This window comes from Melozone crissalis, unplaced genomic scaffold (genome assembly GCF_028551555.1).
Source record: "Melozone crissalis strain CALT ecotype California unplaced genomic scaffold, PUWL_Pcris_2 ptg000005l_1, whole genome shotgun sequence".
Taxonomy (NCBI): Eukaryota; Metazoa; Chordata; class Aves; order Passeriformes; family Passerellidae; genus Melozone; species Melozone crissalis.
Window position 1 is genome coordinate 29,737,113 of NW_026535783.1, and position 20,634 is coordinate 29,757,746.

At 40.2% G+C, this 20,634-nt stretch overlaps 1 protein-coding gene across 4 annotated transcripts in view; it reads right to left on the bottom strand.

Moving 5' to 3' along the window:
* The window catches only part of NRG1 (neuregulin 1), a 97,262-nt gene that overhangs the window by 20,487 nt on the left and 56,141 nt on the right, over positions 1-20,634 (bottom strand). For all 4 annotated transcript variants that reach the window (XM_054284725.1, XM_054284716.1, XM_054284707.1 and 1 more), the window contains exons 3-4: positions 7,734-7,863; positions 908-966 (exon numbers count right to left, since the gene is read on the bottom strand). In XM_054284725.1, the coding sequence (XP_054140700.1) occupies positions 908-966; positions 7,734-7,863 (189 nt within the window). The remainder of the gene's footprint in view (positions 1-907; positions 967-7,733; positions 7,864-20,634) is intronic.

Here is a 20,634-nt window from a genome sequence, read left to right on the forward strand (position 1 = left end):
TTAGATCACAGTATATTCTGATGCCAGGAACAATCAAATGTAAGTTGTACACATGCATTTAAATGTAAGACCTAAGGAATTTTCTTGTATGTTACCTTTGATTTTGCTATGGCCAATAAGAGAAAATAAAGACATAGTGTACCTTCTGCTACATCCTTGTCAAACAATAATAATTAGCCCATTTCCCCATGGGAAACCTTATGGGATGTGACTACAGTGCTGATTCTAGCAGTCTGTGTATATGTGTGTCTAACACTTTCATTTGGCCGATTAGTCTTTGATCTCTTGCACCTGTTACTCACAATACCCAAAACATGTTAGACCTCATTGTTTAAGTAATGTCTTTTTTCTTTTTCTTTCTGTGCTCTCTCCACTGAAGCTTGGACAAGGAGGAGGAAGAAAATTTTGATCCTGTTTGGCAAGTGCTCACTAGAAACAATGTAAGCACTTCAATTACATTTAACCTCTAGTTACAAATGTCATATATAAGTAGAGGACTAGCTACCTATCCTTTGGTTGAGGGAGTGCTGGCCTGTATCGTGACTCATAAGCTTTTTGTGGCAAATAAAAGGGGAGACTTTCAAAATTTCATTTTTGTACTTTTTCTGCTTGATGTCAGCAGGGAGTCCATATCACAAGGTCAGAATTAATTTCACAGCATTCTTGAGCCTTGCATTTCCCCTTACCCTCAATGCCCAACAATCTCAGGATTGCTTTCCGTTATAATTTGCAATTGCTTTTTGTTATAATTTTCATGCAACAGGCAGAGACAATCAATATTAGGCCTTAGGCAACAAATCTAGTTACAGATTAAAAAAAAAAATTGGAGGAAAGATGCAGCGACAAGAAAGCAGCACCGACTGAGCATGCTTCTACTGCGGCACAGACAGAAAAGTAGTGGACGTACTGTAGAAGCTGGCCATTACGTAGTTTTGGCAGCGATCACCAGTAAATTCATTTGGGCACCTGAGAGGAAAAACAAACAAAAAAAATGGTAGAGAAAAAAACAGAGAAAAGAGAAGAGGTGAATATATGCTAAGAAAGAAGCTCCTTCAGTGTCAACTGATATGACTTGGTGAGTTCACTTTCAGAAACTGAATCTCGGTTTAGTGTGTTAAAATAGCTCAGGATGTTGAGAGCAAGTCATTTGCTCTGTGGAAATGTAAAGAAATACCCCTTGCAAAACCAGCCAAAACCAAACCAATCCAGATCAAAATGTGTTTCAAGATCTGAGACAGAAATTCACCATTCCAGAGACCGAGATTGGTTTTAGGATGCTCTTTCCACAAGGCAGCAAGACACAATATCTGTACATAGTCATCTCCATGAGTTTGGTCTTTTAGGGTTGCACTTAGCAGCAGTCTCCCAAATAGGAAAACTGCCAGCGTGTGCAAAACAAATGCATCTGTGAATGAATGGACAGATCAAAAATCACACAAACGAGAAATATTTTGGAGGTCAATAATGCCATGGTGTACAGACTGTACTTCAGAAAACCAGGTCACAAATTAGTGAGTAAAGAGGCCGGTTCCAGCTGAACTGTGAAAACACCAAGTACTATTGATTTTGTTGCTGTAGTTGGGGAAGAAAGCAAAGTTCAGATTATTTTAACATACTTTCTTGGTTTTGGATTTTCATGGGCAGTGTTTCAGTACATCTTGCTCCAGTGAATCCAGGTTGGCACCTAAAGGGCAAAAACGTGATAAGCAATAGTACACCAAAACCACTGCACTAACAGACTTACATCTGCTGGACTATGGAGTGCAAGTGCATTAAGTGACCTCCTGGTTGGGTGTTACTGACAAATGATCAGAAGAGAGGCAAGAAAGTACAACTTTTCCAGAAGATAAAACTTTGCAAAATTTACAGCAAAAATCCATCAGAGGGGGAAAAAAAAGGTATATTCCCTTGTCTGTTTTGAAAAAGATAGAAGAATCATGGCTAGCAAAAATGTGTACCAGCTCACTGCTTATTCCATCTCATGAAGGGCCCAGATTGAGTTCTTTTTTAAAACTTGCAATGCAGTTCATAACAACAATTTACACTGTTGCTTTCATTAGTCACATAAAATCTATAAAAATACCATGATTTTCTTATTTCTGTGGTGGCATGTTGTGTCGTCTGGTAATTTGCTTTGAGGAGGAATAGTTAGTACAGCGATCACCAAAAAGCTGCAAAAATCCAAAAGGTGAGAAGACAAAATCAGACCCAAAGGGAAGTATATTCAATATGGCTCACAAGAAGGTAAAATAAGTCAGTCCAGACAATAAGTAAAATGAGAGGGCAGAAGTGCTCCCAAGATTTGCAGCCCTGGAGTTATCTGTCCTTCCAGTTCATAAGCTCTTCTGCAAAAAACTTCAGGGCAGCTTTCTCCTTGATCATAGAGAGGGAATTTCTCTTCTATGATTTGCCCATCTTTTCTGCTGCTGCCTACCAATTCTTCCTTCACCTTCATTCTCCATGGTGGGGCAGGGTTCAGGCTCCCAAAATATCACCACAGACAGGCTCCCTATGTTTCAGACTTAAGTGTGAATTTCTGTCCACCATATTAAGGATCTACAGATTTCAATCTTTCCTCTTTCTCTTTCTTCTCTCCAATCTTACTCAGCATTAACCTGAAATTACCTGGTATCTGCTCCTGTGAAAACATTTCAGTTGTGTTGCCTGTCTTTGTGATGCTTTCCATGACTTTGCCATCATGCAAGAATCTCACACTCTTTTTCTCCTGCTGATGTCATAGGTGCTGGCCTCTTTTTCAAAGTTCTTCATAAGTTGCTTGCCACGTGCTAAAAAGCCTTACTATTTGCAAATACTTGTTGGTCAGAAGAATCCTCCATTTCTTCTATCCATCTGAGTTTCATGTGTGCTGAAAGCTGTCCCAATATTTTAAATTCTGCTTTTCCACAATTGCCTCTAGCCCTAAAAAACAGGGATGCTGCCCTCGCACAAGTGAGACTTTCAGAAAATCTCTTTGGGAAAGGATCAGTGTCAGGGATAAACACTAGCATCTTGTTCAAATAAACCATGCAGGAATGATATTTGTGTAATAAAGGTATATTTTGAGGATCTGAAGATGATTCTTTAAACCTGATTTGCTGTAATGATATATTTGTTTATTAAGGAAGACAGTTTATTAAGGAAGAGAGTTTGGGTTCTTCAGAGCCAAAGTCGCCTCTTTTGGCGAGTACCCAGTGTGGAGAGATCCCAGTCTCCACAGACATATTCAGCTGAGAAAAAGCAACAAGGGTAACTCTGTCTTCAGAAGATGTTTTTGCTAGGCATGACAGAAGACTCTGCACATTTGAGAGAAGGTAAAGTGCTTTTGATAGAAAGAATTTTGATCTGTGTTAATGAATCAGCAATAAAAATATTCTGCACTTGCTAAATGGCTGTCCCTGGAAAGTTGGCATTTGCTCATGCTTGGTTTCAATTCACAGGGTCCTTTACATCTTTGTCATCAGGCTAAATGCTACAAATTCCCAAGGAATGTGATTGAAAGCCTCATGTTTTCCTCCTGCCACTGGCTGCTGGTGGTTGCTTGCTTTGTCTGTACTAGTTTTCAGATGTTGGTGCAGCTGTGGAGGTGATGAAAACAACTTGAGCACTGGTATAGACAATGCAGAAATCACTTCCAGACCAAGCAGGGCTAGCCCTGTTGAGAAGGTGCCGAAAACAGTTCCAGTGTGTTTATGCTGCTTTGAAACCATTGTCAGCAAATGGGCTGCAGCATCTGCCTCGAAAATGAGCCCGGGGCGGGACAGACGAGAGGAAAGCTGAGATGAGCCTGTCCACTTACGAGGATGTGTGAATGCTAAAGGTATTTCATTGCTCAGATGTGCACTGCAGCAGTTTCCACAGTTTCCAGTTTGAAAGGTTGTTTCCTGTAGACCGCACTTTTACAATCAGTTTGCTATGGTGTCCTTTCCCAAACACCTTTTCCTACTCAAAGTTTTCAGACATTATTTCTTGTTGTGGTTTTTTTTTCTAGATCATTATCCATGTACCATTTTCCTTTAAGACAGTAGCAAAAGTTGAGGTCACACAACTTAGAGCAAAATGTATATGTTTGTGCTCTGAGAGCCTTGTAATTTCGTTTCTGCCTTAAAAAAGGCTACTTGAACCATTTATTTCTTGTATTAACAGGGTAAAACCAAAATAACAAACCACATATAACAGAATAATTGCTTTTTTCCTTCTACACACACTAGTTGCAAAGAGCAGCATTTGCACATGTTTGATGGACGCTTCTCAGAACACTGAACACATATAATCAGACTGTTTTTCATCACAAGGGAAATGGCTGAATGGTTCGTATTTCCATTTCATTCACTGCCTAAAAACAAATGCATTGTGGGAGAGAATTTTTTTTTTTACCATGGGAAGTACAGTACTTAGTAATCCATTTCATGGCCTAAATAAGAACTAGTATTTCTATCCTGTCTCTTGAATGAATACTTCTCGAATTTCTGCTTGCAAACTTGCTGGTTTGAAGAAAATTCTGCCCATTTCTATTCTACAAAGGCCTTTACATGGAGACAGATGTAGAAAATGGCTATGTCATTAAATAGTACATAATCCACTCCTTTGCTGTTAAGAAAAGCAGCAGCACACTTCTGTTAAGACAGTAGCATTTTTTTCACCCAATGAAATTCCGTTGTAAATTTCATTTCTTCAGTAATAACAAAACCACTAGAAAAGATGATGTCTGCAAGTTGGAAATCAATTGGTCAGATTATCAAGACCTTCATGGTATGAAGCAGAACACTCCAAAAGTGTAACAGATCTTATATTCACATAGATTTTTTTTCAAGAAAGAAGAAAATGCTAGGAATTTTGCATTTATTGAAATCTTTTTTCTTCAGTGAACCTGGGGACGCATTTCCAACAGAAGAGAAATTACTTAGGAATCCCAGTCTCACAGGAAGCCAGTAACATCCAGGCTTCTTAAGTCTATGATGTTTTCAAAATGTGACTCATGTTTTTACGAAGCTTCTGAAAATTTTATACACTAGTTTATTTAAATAGTCAAAGCTTCCTATTTCATCTGTTCTATTTTGAGAGTGTTTTACTCAGTCTTGGACCTTAATTAAAATACGTGTGGGGAAAATACATGCTACCACAGATGCAGCTGTACATTGCTTTACTACGTCTTCACACATTTCTTGAGCATTTCACATGGCTACCTTGTGAAAGCAGGGAATTTTCTTGAAGTTCACACCAGTATCCAGAAGAGCAAGATCTGATCCTGTCCAGATCATCACTATGTATATAATAAAATTTTCTTTTTTAATATGTAGCCAGATTTTAACTGAAGACGAGTTTAGGATTTTTTTTTTAGTAGAATAGGGGATTTAAAAAGCCAGAGATTACTTGGAAAATTCCATGGTTGTTTTGAATCTGAGTCATGTTTTTTTGGTTAGGGATAAAACCAATTTAGAATGATATGGCTCATGCTTTAGAAATTTTGTTTTTGCTCTTAACAGATGGACCATATGGAAAAATGTGAACTTGCTACTGAGGCAGAAATGTGAAGAGCAAGTACCATATTTCAAGCATTCTGTTTCCACAGGCATGTTCTGGGAGTAGATTTGTTTTCTTAGAACAATGAAGACAATGTGTAGTGGTTAGATATCTATTTTAGATAACTGGGAGGTTAGAATAAATAAGGGACATCTTTATTTTTAAAGAAGTAAGAAGAAAACTGTATTTTTTCCCTTCATTTTCATCCACTTTCAAGTACTCACTTTTACTTCTTATGCAGCGGAATTGCATTGTTTTACTACACAACATAAAATTTTTGTTCTGGCAAGTATTAGAGGGCATAGCAAGTGGCCCTGCAAAATAATGGTGGCCCTGACTGTTCTCAGGGTAAGAATTCTTCTCCACTGCCTTCTTGTAAATGAGATTCACCCTGTCTAAGTTTACAGCTCTGATGCTTTTTCCAAATAGGTCTTGGACCACCCAGGCAGAGGCACATCTGCCAAATCTGGGAATCGTCTTTTCCTTAAAACACAGCCCCAGAATTAAAGGTTATTTCTTGTCCACAATAGGGAAAAACAGCCCCCACTTTTTTCAAATGTCCCCAAGATATTTTAACAAAAAATTAGCCAGTCTATAACATCATTACAGAACATACACAGATGTCTCAATTAAAATGAAGAAGTCTTCATACCAGTGAAGATGGGATACCTCTGAAACTACCAAGACAACAGTCATGATTAGCAAGCCTGCTCAATGCTCAGCTCTGCCATTCACTGGAGTTTTCTGAACAGTGTTTGGCTAGGAAGCTGAAACACACAGGCTCTTGTACATGCTTTGGAGAGTCATAGCAAACTGCTCATCTTGACTGCTGGCTTACAACAACCATGCAAATTTAACACAAATCTTTCTTTCTCTTTCTCAAAAAAGAATCCAACCCACAGCACATATAATTTTTCCATATTCGCTTTAGTTAAAAATGATCCTAAAATTCAATGGAGCATTCATTGCTTTCAGCAGTACAGCAATCCATGAAAATCCATAGCAAAACAAAGCCCATGATGTGCAGGTAACATCTTTCTACAAAAAAAAAAAAAAAAAGAAAAAAAAAAGAAAAAAAAAGAAAAAAAAAGAGAAACTTGCAGGTAAGCCAGCATATTGTGAGGTTTGGTGGGGTTTTGTTGGCTTTTGTTGGTTTGTTTTCCTTTAGAAAAATCTGAAGACAAAAACCCAAAAAAACTCAATGAAGACAAGCAATCAATTTCATCCTGGCCTAGGGAAAGCATCACAGACCTTCACCTAACTCACCTACCAAAGCTATCTTCAAAATTAGTGTTTTTTAGTTTTTTAGTTTTTAGTCCAAGAAGACTGAAAAATTATGCAGTTTCAGCAGATGACTGTCTTCACCAACCACTATCTCTTTGTCTGAAAACAGTAATATCCTCACAAAAGTGCACCCTTTTCACTCACCCCTCTTAGGTACCAAGCATGGTACCAAGGTTTAAAGGTTGAATTTCCTCTCAAAATAGTGTGAAGAAGTCCCTATGACTAGTTCATCTTCAGGGGTAAAAGCTACATGACATGCTCTCAGACAGAAGATAAATTCCAGTGCTGCAGTTCTTCAAGGATGTTCTCTGATGCAAGGGACTATTGCAGCAGACAAACACAGCACAACCAGGACCTGAGAAAGGTGCACAAGCACCCCACTAAACAAAACTCATGCAATTTCATGAATCAAGATCAGCACACAAAATAGTAACCTCCACCATGACCATGACGTTCATTGACTTTATGCAATTAAATGCAACAACAATTGCGAATCTGGTCTCACCACAAATTGTTCAGTTACTACATCAGACAATTAAAAGAACAGCTTCTTCTATACAAAGTGTAATATTCAATGCAGTTTTCCACCCCCTTCCCTTTTTTTCCCCTAAATGTAGAATATTTAGTTTACAGTGTCTGTTTCACTTTTTTCTAACATAAGGATCAAGTTGTGTTACTTTGTGCCATATAAACACCAATAGAAGATGCTGTGCCATCACCATGTAGAAATATTTCCCAGTTAGCCTCTACTTTGTTTCATATGCCTCTGTAGAACACAGAGGTTATTCTTGGCATTCTTTCCACATGCACATGGTTAAAAAATGAAGAAATGCAAGTTCAGAAGAAGACATCTTTCAGGTGCTCCTCTAAAGAAAAAAACATTTGTGAGACCTGATGGCTCTAACAAAGAAACAGATAGGATTTCTTACCTGCACAGGTATCTTGGGGGGTTTGGGAGGTCTTTAACCATGTAACACTCTCCCCCATTCACGCAGAAGGCTTTCTGCTTTATGTCACATTTTGTGAGATGACTTGTCCCAGTTGTAGATGTGGAAGTGGCTGCAAAAGATAAGAATGAAAACACAGATCAGAGGCTGTTTTTCTTTCTGACTGGTAAGTGTACTTCTGTATGAGGGAAGAAGTAATGCTAGGGAGGATCTGGCAAGCCCTTTGAGCTCTCTATCTGCTGCTACCATAAGCACTAATCACTTGACCCTGCATTTTGCTGATTGCCAGAGAGAGTAGAGTTTAAATACATACTTCAGAGACACACAACCCCATACTCAGCCTGGGAGGAAGTGAGGGTTTTCCTAGCCCTGTCCATGAAGTGGCCTAAAATTTCTGCAACGCTCATAGGTGTTTCCTTGAAAATGTGTAATTTATGTGCAGTAATTATTATTGCATTAATTGCATTCGAGTGATTTTGGGGTGTGACAGTCATTATCAATTGCTGATATAGTGTCCAATGATAAGGTCCTAGATGATATTTCCTCCTGGTATTGCTTTGAAGAGGGTATTTTTCAGTGAAGCTTAACCTGAAGCCCTGTGCTTATTCAAGTCCAGCCACTTCCTTCTCCCCAAGGAGAGGGTGAATGGCTGAATTCTGACTGTCTCTTTTCTTGCTCATAAACGAGAGCTGTACTTTTCTGGATTGACTCTCTAGGAGGAAGAGAGGTTTTGCTCCTTCCTGTGCATATACAATTGCTACCATTATGTCCACAGGAATCTTTGATCCAGAGTCCAGCCTAGCATCTCCTGCAGTTGGGCTCATCTGCTTGAGATGAGCATGAGGTTTTGAGACACCAATGCTGCTAAAAATCATTAGGTGTCTAAATTGCTATTAAATGAAAGGATCACCCTGATCCTTACAATACAGTGTTTTGTAGCTTACTCCCAGCTGGATTTAGGGAATATCTAGAGAAGGCAGGAGCATTGTTTATTTAGCAACCTTTAGGGAGGCTGCCAGGGAAGGTAAGCAATCACAGTCTTAGGATTTGCCAATGCAATTTCTGTCAAAGATATGCTCTTCATAAGCTCACAGAAAGCAACTCAACTTATCCCCCCAAGGAGAGGGATAAGCTTCTTTAGTGGTGATGGTCTGTCCACATTGATTTCAGGTGAAGCTTAAATTCTTGACAATATGCCCATACATTTTAAATGGCTAAAACTAACTGAAGTGACTACCTGCAAACTGTAAAAAATGGTGGAGATTCTTGCATGGTATTTGTTTATTTCCAGACATACAGAAGTTAGGATTTTTGCTACTATGATCAAAAAAATCTCAATATTTTTGTTTCCGACAGACAGTTTGTACCCTGAGGTGAAACAATGCTACTACCTATTGACTGATTTCACTGGAGTTGACTAGAAAGCTGCAAATACCTACAGAAAAGTTGTTTGATATTTGAAACCTTTTCTAACACAAAGACACCCAAGGAGTATGCTTATAATAGGTGATGTGTGACATTCTACCATTTCCTGTGCACACTGAATCTGAAGGAAACATGGTTTTAGCAGTTCAACTATGAACAAATACCACTTATGCATTTCAAACTGTACAATCCCTGTCACATTTCACTTATACGCATTTCATATTCTCTTCCAAGCAAATGCATATTTATCACTTGGGGGAATGCACTACCTTGCCTTCTCTCTCTTTCTTCCATGCTGCCTTGCTTGTATGGGGTGCTCTCCTCTAACAGGCCAGAAAAAACCCTCCATTGACCTCCAAAATTGAAGCTCCCTTCTGCTTCTCACTTGCATCCACACATTGTGTCGCATCTCCACAGATCCTGGTCTTGACTGGGGCCTCTTAGTGTTAATGAAATGCAAACATGGAGTACAGATTCCTCTTAATAACACATTCCTTTTTCCTGGCCCCTCAAAGCATGATTTATATCCTCTCAGACCAGGATAAATTAATGTCTGGTCTAGAGGCAGGAAAAGGGGTCATGTTTTAAGAGTAGTCTGACACTCTTTCAGCTAGCACCAGTTCAAACAGGACTTTGCACCCAATGTTGACAAAAGGCTGGCCTACAGACTGCCATCCGCTCAGCAGTGAAGGGTCCTCTATATCTGATGTCAGAGGCTTGACCACCATCCTTGAGAATCTCCCCTCTCTTAGAATGGGGAGATTTGCCTTGTAGAAGAGACATTCCTTCTCTGCTGGTTTGAAAGAAGCCTCGATTATTATCAGAAAGGAGATGCCTGACACGACAGGCTGTGTCATACCATGATCTAGGATGTAGCAATGTGGGTGAACAAATTCCATCTGCATAGCTAATGCATACTTTGAAGCCTTTGTGAGTCTCAACATGCACACAAATTAAGCTTATCATTGCTGATAAACTATCCACCCCTTAATAAAGGACACACTTCAAGCTGTGAGTCAAATACCTGAGAATATCCCTGAGCTCAGTGCTCAAATTAAAGCCAGTGCATTAATTTGAAAGGGGAAAACTAGCAATATTGTCCGCAACATTTTTGAAAAAAAAAAAGAAACCCCACCATTTTGCCACCCTGCTGGCTAATGTAATGTTTTAAATTGAACATTGAAGGTAGATACAGTAACAAGTGGACTTGTAGCTATCTGGAATTGCTCCATAATCTCACTTGCTTTTTCTTTACGCAGAAGTTCAATCAAAACCAGAACACCATGGAGTTTCAAAGTTACCAGTGATTTCCCGACTGATGTAAGTCAGATTTGGACAGCAGCAATTGCTCTGAACTGATTATCAGAGATGGGAATAATCTGCAGCTCTCAGAGGAATCTCATGACACAAAGGCTTCATATGTATTTGTGAGGAGTATCTTCACCCATGGTTTGGGCATCACATGTTCAAAACTGTTGTGTAAATCTTGCGCAAGAAGTTTCTCTGCATTACTGATCTTCTGGCACCATAGTCCCTGTCTGCCTGAGCTTTGTAATGAGTTGAGGGGAGGAAAAAGATCTACTGGGAATTAGTTCTGATATTAATTTTTCTTTGCAAAGAATGCATAGTTTTTATGGCATATGGCCAGTATTCAGTGCATGCACTGTAAGCCTACTTTGCCAATTAAATACAAGAAACACTAACTATGGGTTTGGGTTTCACTTAAAACCACATAACGGAAGAAATGTTGTGTTTGGGAGCAGGTGTTCATCAGAGCCATTTCATATAGTCCTTAACTAGACCCAAAATATGGCCTTTCAGTACAACTCCAGAAGACATGATCTTGGAAAATGTTAAGAGGGAATGATCAGCAGGGATGAGGTAAAGCACACAGCTGTAGAATGTGTATCTGTACACTGTTACTTCTCCACCTAGTCAAAATTTGTACCTACTTTCTTTTTTGAAATGTTTTCTTCAGCTATACAAGCACAAGAGAGAAAAGCTGTTTTTTTCTAACACAGCTTACTGCAAGGATTAAGTTACACACAGTACAGGTAAATCACAATTTGAAAATATCATGCATGAGAGAATATCTGAAAACACTGCATAGTTTACCTTCCCCTCTCCCTTCCCTGAAGGCAGAAACACCATATTTAAAAAAGCAGCTGCAGGCAGTGTGAACAAGGTCACTACTTGTAAAGCAAATATTCACACGGCACTGAAAAACAATGAGATCGGCTCCCATTCATGGGAATTGCCTAAAGACATTAACAAGAAGAAAAATAGAAGTTATTCCATTTTAAAAAAGCAGTTCTATAAAAGGTGAATTACTGTTGTAAAACTGCCTTAGGTTCATTTCATGTCAAACAGAAAAAACTTCATGTAATTCTGTTCTTACCTGGGAAATCTCTGACCCTTTTTTTCTGGTCTGAAAAAGAAAAATGCATTCTCTTTCTCTCTCTTGCTTTCCAAAAAACCCTCTGATGTTTAGTAGCTACAGCACCAAGACTCCCAGACCATGCACAGACTAGATGGTCCACTGAGAGGAGCCCTAAGGGATCTCTTACTCAATTCAGACTAAGAGGGAAGAGCTTTGCAACCTAAACAGAATAGTATCCATGCCTCTTTGAATTGAGTTTCTGCAAAGGTGGTGTAAAATCAGAGGACACACTCAAAGTCATGCAAGGTAGCTAGTGAGATGCTTATGACTCAATGGAGGCAAAGTGGCATCTGCAGCACAAAGGAAAATTTGCCATTCTCACTGGAAAGCCACTTACTGGAGCTAAATATGCCACTTTATTGAACTGCAGATGGACACCTTTCCAGTCCCCTTTTGTGAACATGGGGCTTATGCTGTTGGTGAGAAAGGGACCTGCATGGAGTGAAGGACAGACAGAGGGACAAAAAGACGTACACACAAACATGCTTTGGGGTGACAGAGAGTCTGCTCCCAGCTGAAAGCCAGTTTTACTAACCCATATTCCTTCACTTGGAAGTTCATTCATTTCTTTGAAAGCACAGTCCAGCTCCCTCTTGACTTGCTGATATGCAGTTTAGAGATGCCCATCCCTGATCTGTAGCGTACGTTGATTCCCTGTGCAACCTTGGCTGTAGCACTTAATTCCTCTGTATCTCCATGAAACCACCTACTTTCTTCCTGCTGAGTACTGAACCTCTTCAACTCACTCTGACTTCCCTGACAAATCCAACTTGCAAGGTACTTACAGTACAGAAAAGCTTGGCATTTCTCTACTGCACTGAATGGGGAAAGCTGCTGGTCCCAGTGTAACTGTGGGCAGCAGAAGCTATATGGTTACTTTCAAGGAGAAGAGAAGCCGAAACCTGAGAGCAATCAAAAGTTAGGCCCTTTCTGAAGAGACAACATCACAAGACTTTCCATTTTACCAGGTGTGTAAAAAGATGTATTTCATACAGTCCTTTACACTTAATTGCAAAGACCTCAAACTACATTCATGTAGCTGTGAACATACTGAAGGTTTAAAAAAAACTACCAACACCAACAGATAAACACCAGAGGAAAAAACCCTCTAAAACAACAAAGTCTTTATATGAGACATTTACAGTTTATTTCACGGGGCTGCTCCGAATTTTTCACATTGTTTTTGTGATTTAATACCCTAAACTGGCTGTTCAATCCAGTTAAAATTTTTTTCAGCTTCTCTCTTCACAACTAACATGCAGTGTAAGAGATTCCTGGGACCTCTACACGAGAGGAGGACTTGTTCAGCCAGCAGCTGGAATTGAGTGCTTGAAAGTTAGTGGAATTGTTCTCTGGCCCTAAGACAGTACTTTCTCGCTTTGGCACTATCTCTATGAAGATCAGGGCCAGCAAGAAGGAAACAGGAAATCGCCGGGTCTGCAAGATAGAAACTTCAGGAAAGACTGAGAGCACATAAACTCTTGCTGAACCAAGGCGGCATGTCTCTCTTCCCCCTATGACACAGACTCAGTGGTGGTTTCCTTTCACAAATCCAACCTTAGCAAAGCAAAGCAAAAAAAAGAAGAAAAACAAAGCACAGACGCTTCAGCTTGCTGCACCACCCGATCGCTTCCTCCCCGATAGGCCAACAGACTGACCCAGTTGGCAGGCGCGCGACGGCAAGACCTGCACAGCATCTGGCTCACCACAGAGGGTCAAGAGGTGACACATGCTAAACACTGCTGATCAAGAACAATTTTTGTTTGCTTCATTTAACTTTGAGATGGTAGAAAGCGGGGGCACAGACACATGAAGTTCACAAGTTGTTAGTGAGGAAATGCAATCACTGCTTGCAAAAGAAAGTTTTCAGAAGAAGGGTGGAAAACATAGGCTGTGGAAGAATACTAGTGAATGGAAAGACTTGGTTGAAACTGAGCTTTGAGACAAGGCATACTTTTTCACTACCACGAAAGATGGCAGCTTGCACTCGAGGGTGGTGTGATAAGTGAAAGGTTTGTAAGAGCCTTTAGAAAACTTTCCCCACCTGGTGAAGGGAAACATGAATGTTGAAACACAAGGCAGTGACAGACCAGAGCACCCCTAGAGGAAAAAATATGTGGGTGGTAGAAAGAGACAGAAGGTAAAGAAAAGAAAGGAGGCACAGAGGAAATATACATAGATTGGACCAATGCAGGAAAAACAGGTCTAAGCTCAGGAATGCTAAACTGACAGGAAGTGGTCAGACAAGCCAGACAAGGAAGTGCTTTTACTATTGGGAGACAACCTTGCAAGAGCCAGGAATGGGTGGGAGGGTCTGAAAATTTAGAGACCTTAGATTAAAGCAGACAGCAGACAAGGAGCTGAATCCAAATGTCATGAATGTTATTCAGTGAGGAGTCCTTTGCTGCACTGGAGAAGATCCCATCATGCAGAAAAACCTGAGTGGCCAAATAAACTTTAGGAAAGTATTCCTGGCTCACCTTGTTTTGGAGGTCACAAGGCCTCTTTTCCATGTTCACCGCACATCAAGGTAAGGTACATAACTTATTGGTCTTGAAGTAATGGGCTAAATAATGGGCTGAGCACAAACTAAACAACCATTAATACATTTGCTAGGAGATGCTTCATCATGTGTGTCTTATTCCTGTGTGTCTCACAGCTCTTCTACAGAGCTCTGAAAGGTCTCTTCAGGCTGCTGACCACCAGTGCAGATGCAGAGGAGACCATCAAAACTGAAAAGGAGACTTAGAGTGGAGGTGGAGCTTCACAAAGGAAGAACTGCCTTGGTTGTCCAGTTCCCTGTTAGCCCTGCTCCCAGTGGAGCCATTTCACTCAGAAGGGAAAACAGCTATTGGACAGGTGAGAAGCCATCTTCTGCTAAGTGCCAAGGCACAGACACCAACCTCAGGAGAACTGACTGCACCAAATCACTGGGCAGATCAAGTTTTCCAGTTGTTGTCATGACCCTGTCTAATCAATAAGAAGGGTGCTACTGCAACCATCTGCACCTGCATTGCAGCCTGGAGAGGTGACTGATTGGATCTATATGGAAATTAAACTGCTGGCAGGAGGTCTGGACTCAAGACAGTAAAGCAGAGAGCTTAGGCTCTTTTCTCAAGTACTAAATGTCCTGGTTCTGCAAGGCAGTGTGGGGGGGCATCCTAATCCAAACAGCATTCTTTCTGTATCAACAAACCACCATACCCAAAGGTTTTAACCCAAGAAGACTTTTCACTTAAAAAGCAGGGAAGAAGAACCTTGACAGAACTGAAAGGACAAGCACACAAAGACTATGAAGATTATGAAGACAGATGGCTGTCCTTCAAGAAAATGTCCCAAGGGAATCTGAACATTATCTTAAGGCCCTGTCAGCTACCGAAATTCAACTGCAGATTTGCATGGCAGCAAGCTTCCTGAGAAATGAGACAGCAAGTACAGCTGTATTACCACTGCTTTCCCTGTCTCGCGATGCAAACTCTGGATTTTTTTTTCTCTATTACAGTCCACATATGATGTTTTCTGTGAGTGTTGATCATTTAGCTCACTTGTGCTGTAACCAATATTCAATTACTCAAATAAATCATGGTAGAAAATCTAGATCTGATTAGCTGCAGTTAGATTCAGCTCAGGTAGTTGTGCTGTCTTACTCCTCCTGAAAGTTACTGTGGTAGATTACAGATTCCATTTGGTACCATCAAGTTTGCCCTAATGGGTATGTAGTGATACTGACATAACTACCTCCTTATCACATTGAGTACTGAAATAATTTCCTTCCATTATAACATAGTCAGTCAAAATCTATTCTTGTTCCTCTTTCCTCTGAAGGATTTTTGTTATTAATTCCAAGTAACCAATTATACTTGTGCAGATCAGTGCAAAATGGCTTTACCTCTTTAGCTCTATCAACTCACAGAGAAGCAGGGATAATAAAGAATATTTAGCAGCTTATGAAAGAAAGCCTGAAAACTTTTGATTAGAAATTAAGTTTCATATAAATTCATGATAATCCCTGTAATGAATCCTCTTTCAGAAAAGCACTGCAGCAAGAATATAACTAAAAATAAGCCAATAAGCCCACACAAATTTGAGATTGCACTCAAGCACCCACTTAATTTATTGTCACATTCACCTCCATGTTTCCCCCTGTGTCTTTATAAAGTTTTTCTGAAGGAGAATGATTTCAGCATGGTGCCTTAAGTGTTTAGTCTTGTTGAAAGCAAGATTTACCCACTGAAATATCTCATGTTAAATAAATTTGCAAGAAGAGGCTGTGTCAGCAACCTTTCCTTGAAAAATTTTAAATGTCCACTCCAGGATTCTCGGGCACCCATTAATTTGTCTCCTACAGCATACTCTGCAGTGAAAAACATATAGGTTACTAATTCCACAATGAAACAAGCTTTCATGGACTTTGAAGCACATCTTCAAAGTCATTAAGGACACGTTTCCTCCCCATGCCCCCATCCCCAAAGCACAGAAGGCTATCGGTTGCTTTCCTTGTGGAGATCTGCTTCAGGGAGGTGGTCATGAGATGAAGCCTCTGGAAATGTGAGGCATGAAAGGGATGTGCTAATCATGAAGGGAATAGGAGCTCAATCTGTCCAACCAACCTGAGGACCCTGGGCGGTGGGGAAGAGCAGAGTAGCAGAGATTAGCTTTTAAGATTTAATTGTAGCCTTTTCATAAGCTCTGACACAGACTAGTGCAGAAATGTGCCTTCAGTTCTGAGTTGAAGATACAGCACAGGCAACTTCTCTAGAAAACACAAAGGGTTGCTCACAGGGTGCCAAATATCACCTTGATATCTTTGATAAGAAAGTATTACAATAAAAGATTCTCAATAGATAGACAGATATGAAGATAAGCAAAGAACAAGAATGCTCATTAAAGACAGCTTTCTTTCTAATGCACTCAATTTATTTGTCAGTTTACCTGGATATTTGTATTACACCAGAGATTTCCATGACCTTTATTTTTTACCTTTCTTTAGATTTAAAATTTCCTGTACAATTCAAAACAAAGCTTTGAAATATAACCTGTAGGCAAGAAGACAGGCTTTACTCTTTTGCTGTTAAAAATAATACCTCAACTTGAAATGTGTCAGTTTCCTTGGAAAAAGGTATGATAAAATCTCAGACAGAGCTGTTAGGTCTCTTATGCAGGTTCTGCTAGAGAATCGAGTCTTCTGTCCTCTTTGGGAATTGCTCATTGAGACCACAGAGAAAAATTCTCTCAGGGGGGCTGCAGAGGGAAATTTTGACTGTGTTATCCACCAGCACAGCAATGGGACCTATTGTTTTGAAGAATACAGAGTTACCACCTCCCTGTTTGAAATTTCTCTCTCCAGACAAGAGTGGTGGAGAGGGACATTATTAGGTTATGCCTTGCTTATAACAAGATCCTTTGTATTCTTTAAGCAGGGTCCTTTAATTGCAAACTGTCAAAGCCCTTAGAATTCCTATCAAAGAAAGAGCTTTCTGTAGCAAGGGAACATTTTCTCATTTCCCTTCCTGATTTCCTGCCTGGAGGTATGAAATTGTCACTGTTTATAGCGCTGCTTGAGCATGAGTGTGTGCGAAGTGGCACTCAGGGAAATCATACTTGTGACAGCAAAAAGACAAACAAGAGTGGCCTAGAAAACATGACCAGTAGGGGAAAGTGGAAAGATTTCAGGTTGCCTAGCCTAAAGGAATTTTTTTTTTTGTAACTGTGTAGTGTAGTCCTGGTGCGACTGACTCCCACAGGCTTCAAAAGATTGCGTGATGTGTCAGGGGCAGTCACATTAGCAGGCAGCAGCCCGGTGTCCTCAGTGAACCCTGCCCAGGACCTCTGTGAACTGCTGCAGATGGCAGCTGTGACTGCAGAGGAGCAAATTCTTACACCCAGACCAGTCCTGACAGTCTGCTCTCTTTCCCCTGCCCTCACTCCTGCCACTTCTTCCACTGCCTGCATTAAAAGGTGTGCAGTAGTTCACCTTGGGCTCACTGACAAAGTTTTGCAGCAAAACTTCAGAAGTTCCTGCAAGAGCAGTGGAATGCTGTCTGTTACATCTGCTGTCAATTCAGGCTTTTTAAAAAATGAATATAATGGTATATTTGTTGCAATAGAAAGGACTACCTTTATTCTATCAACAATACTGTTTATTCTGACATGTATTTTTCACCTGCTAATTTTATTTTATTCAGCTGTTGTTTCTTCAGTTAAGTTGTATTTTAATGTGCTGGTACAGTAATGCCATTTAATCAGTTTCCGTTCTCAAGAAACATCAGAGAGGACTATGCAGTAAACATGTTACTGTACCAAACAGTTTTCAAATGTTTATGAAAAGATTGAAGTTTTTTTCACTTAAAAAGAAATACATGAAAACAAGCATAACATTATTTTTCTAGCCTCTAAAAAACAGTCTAGTAACAATCATTGCAGAAAAATAAAATGTGTTCTTGCTGAGAATAAATGGCACATTTTCTCTAGCAGCTGATTTCTACAATCTGGTTATAAATCTGTCAAAAATCAGATTTATAATGGAATGCTAACAGATTCTGGGCAGTTGCTCTGCTAATAGAGCCACTTTCATACTCATGTATTCATGCAGATACTGACATGCAGAAAGGATGGATTTGCAGGAATGAGAAAATGGTTCAACAGTCTGATTAGGACAAGACAAGCTCTGAGTGAAGGAGAACATGCAGTGCAGATGAACATCATACTTTCTATAGAAAGATTTTTGTCCACCTAAGGGAAGAAATGTGGCAACAATGCATGCAGCCACACAGCCAAAAGAACTGCCCTATGTACACCTAGCAATTGCCTTTCCAGCATAAAGCAAGTTGCTAAGGCAGTCCTACCGTTGGTCTCCTTGCTCTTCAGTTCTAAAAGGGATTCTTTGCTGGTATGGAACATCTCATGTACAAGGAAAAGCTGAAAGGACTGAGTTTTCTCAGCCTGGAGAAGAGAAGGCTTCAGGGTGACCTAACTGTGGCCTTCCAGTACCTGAAGGGAGCCTACAAGAAAGATGGAGACTCAGCTTTTTGTTGCAGACTGGGCCTAATCTTTAAGGTTCCTTGCACGTGGTACCCTACCAATGACCTTCCAAGCACTCCATCGTCTCACAATTTTTTGAGCCATTTGGTATCAAAATGAAAGTATATTTTCATTAGTTAATGTTAAGGTGAGTTTGTCTTTAAATCTTCTTTCAGTCTGCAGCTGAACTGTTACGGTTTCTCAACTGACCCATCTGTTTTATAGTGCCACGAGGCGTACATTTAAGAAAGAAATCTGTGCTAATGGGGACCTTGAGTATCAAATGTGTCACTGCCTCTTGCAGGTGACTCAGGAAACTGCTGTCCACCACCCTGCAAGACAGACCCTGGGGATTTCCCTCATCTCGTTGCTTGTTGAACAGCATTATTCCATGGGTTTCAGCCAGCAATTTAACAAAGCCCAAAAGATAACCCAAAGACTGGAAGAGAACAGAAAACCTGAGCCCAGCAAAACTCGGTGTTATTCACACCAAAAAGCAGAATGTGTTTCACATATTACAGTTATTGGGTAGATGTACCAATCTAAGGACAGAAAGAGAGAAGCTCCTGAAAGTCTTGAGGACAGGACAGAAATTTTGCACAAATCAGTGAAAAGAGAAGCTACCAAGTGTTCAGACTCAACATCACAGGTGAATGCTTGATAAAGACAGCAGTGGAGCTCTCCTGAGCGTAGAGAGGACGTAGGGCTTTTCTTGAATAGTATCTTCTAATATGAGGTAAAACAAGAAGATCAAAAGTCGGAGCTCTTTTAAAATCCTGGGCCAATCTTAAAAAAAAACCCCTGAATTTAGTTTGGAACAGCAGGATATATATATATATATATATGTGTGTGTGTGTGTGTGTATATATATATATAAAATAATTCACTAGATATTTTTATTGTTTTGTTGATAAGCCTTTGAGCTTATCCTGTATGGCAATCCAAACAGTTAGACTTTCCCTTTTGCCTTCCGAGTGAAAGCTAAAATGTAGCTTGAAGAAGGAAATAATTTTTGAAGGGATTCTGTGTATGTTGTGTGCTGGTTGCAGTAATTCAGCATTTTACCATAGCTAGGAAAACATTGCAATCCATTGCAAACTGCCTGTAAATATTGCTTTCAAAGGTTCCTTGGCTGCTGTACTCAATAATGTTGCAGATTGAACTGCAAGGAGCACATTACCAGCCTGTGAAAGGATAAAGGATTTAGCAATGGCAATTTTTTTTATTCTTACAAATTTTGAGATAAGGTTGAGCCTTTTAACAGGGCAAAACTAGTAACTGGTTGATTTTCTCCAGGGCTGGCAAGAGTGCAGGGGAAAGGATGCCAGCCTGGCCTGTGTGGCAGTCTTGCGGCTGTGCCCAGACTTCACATCGCTGTGCTGCTAGAGCTGCTGCTGTTGGCACAAGGCTGCACCTGAGACTGTGGGAGCTGCTTTTGGGGAGTGGTGCATCTTCCCCTTCTGCTGTCAGCCCTGTCCTGCAGCCTTCCTTACAAATCTGCAACCTACAGAAACTCAGCAAGCTTCCTGGCACAAAGATCTCAGTAAACATAAGTTGAGAACATCACTTCTAGCCTAAACCTGTGTTTTAGAGGAATCATTTCCTTGCTGGAAAATGACTTCAAGGTCAGTGAAGACAAGTCAAATTTGAGTATGTCAGGGCAAAACAGAATGATTTTTCTTTCTTCAGGGTGATTCTCTTACAGCCAAGCAAAGCTGACTTCATGTCTTCTCCAACTTTCCTCTTGTATCAGAGGCCTATGTCAGCTGTCTATCTTATTTAACCTTGGTCAGCAGGACACAGATAGTGCTGTGGCAGACATTGCTGTCTTCGTCCACTTACTCAACATCGCTTCGTTCCACCAAAGCCATACATTTTGTTAGTGGCAGCTAACACTGCCACTAACATTACTAGAGGTAATGAAAGCCCTGGGTTGGTAATATGCCAATGGTGAGCTAAGTCACATGGCTTGTGCAATCTCTTACTCTCACAGTGCTG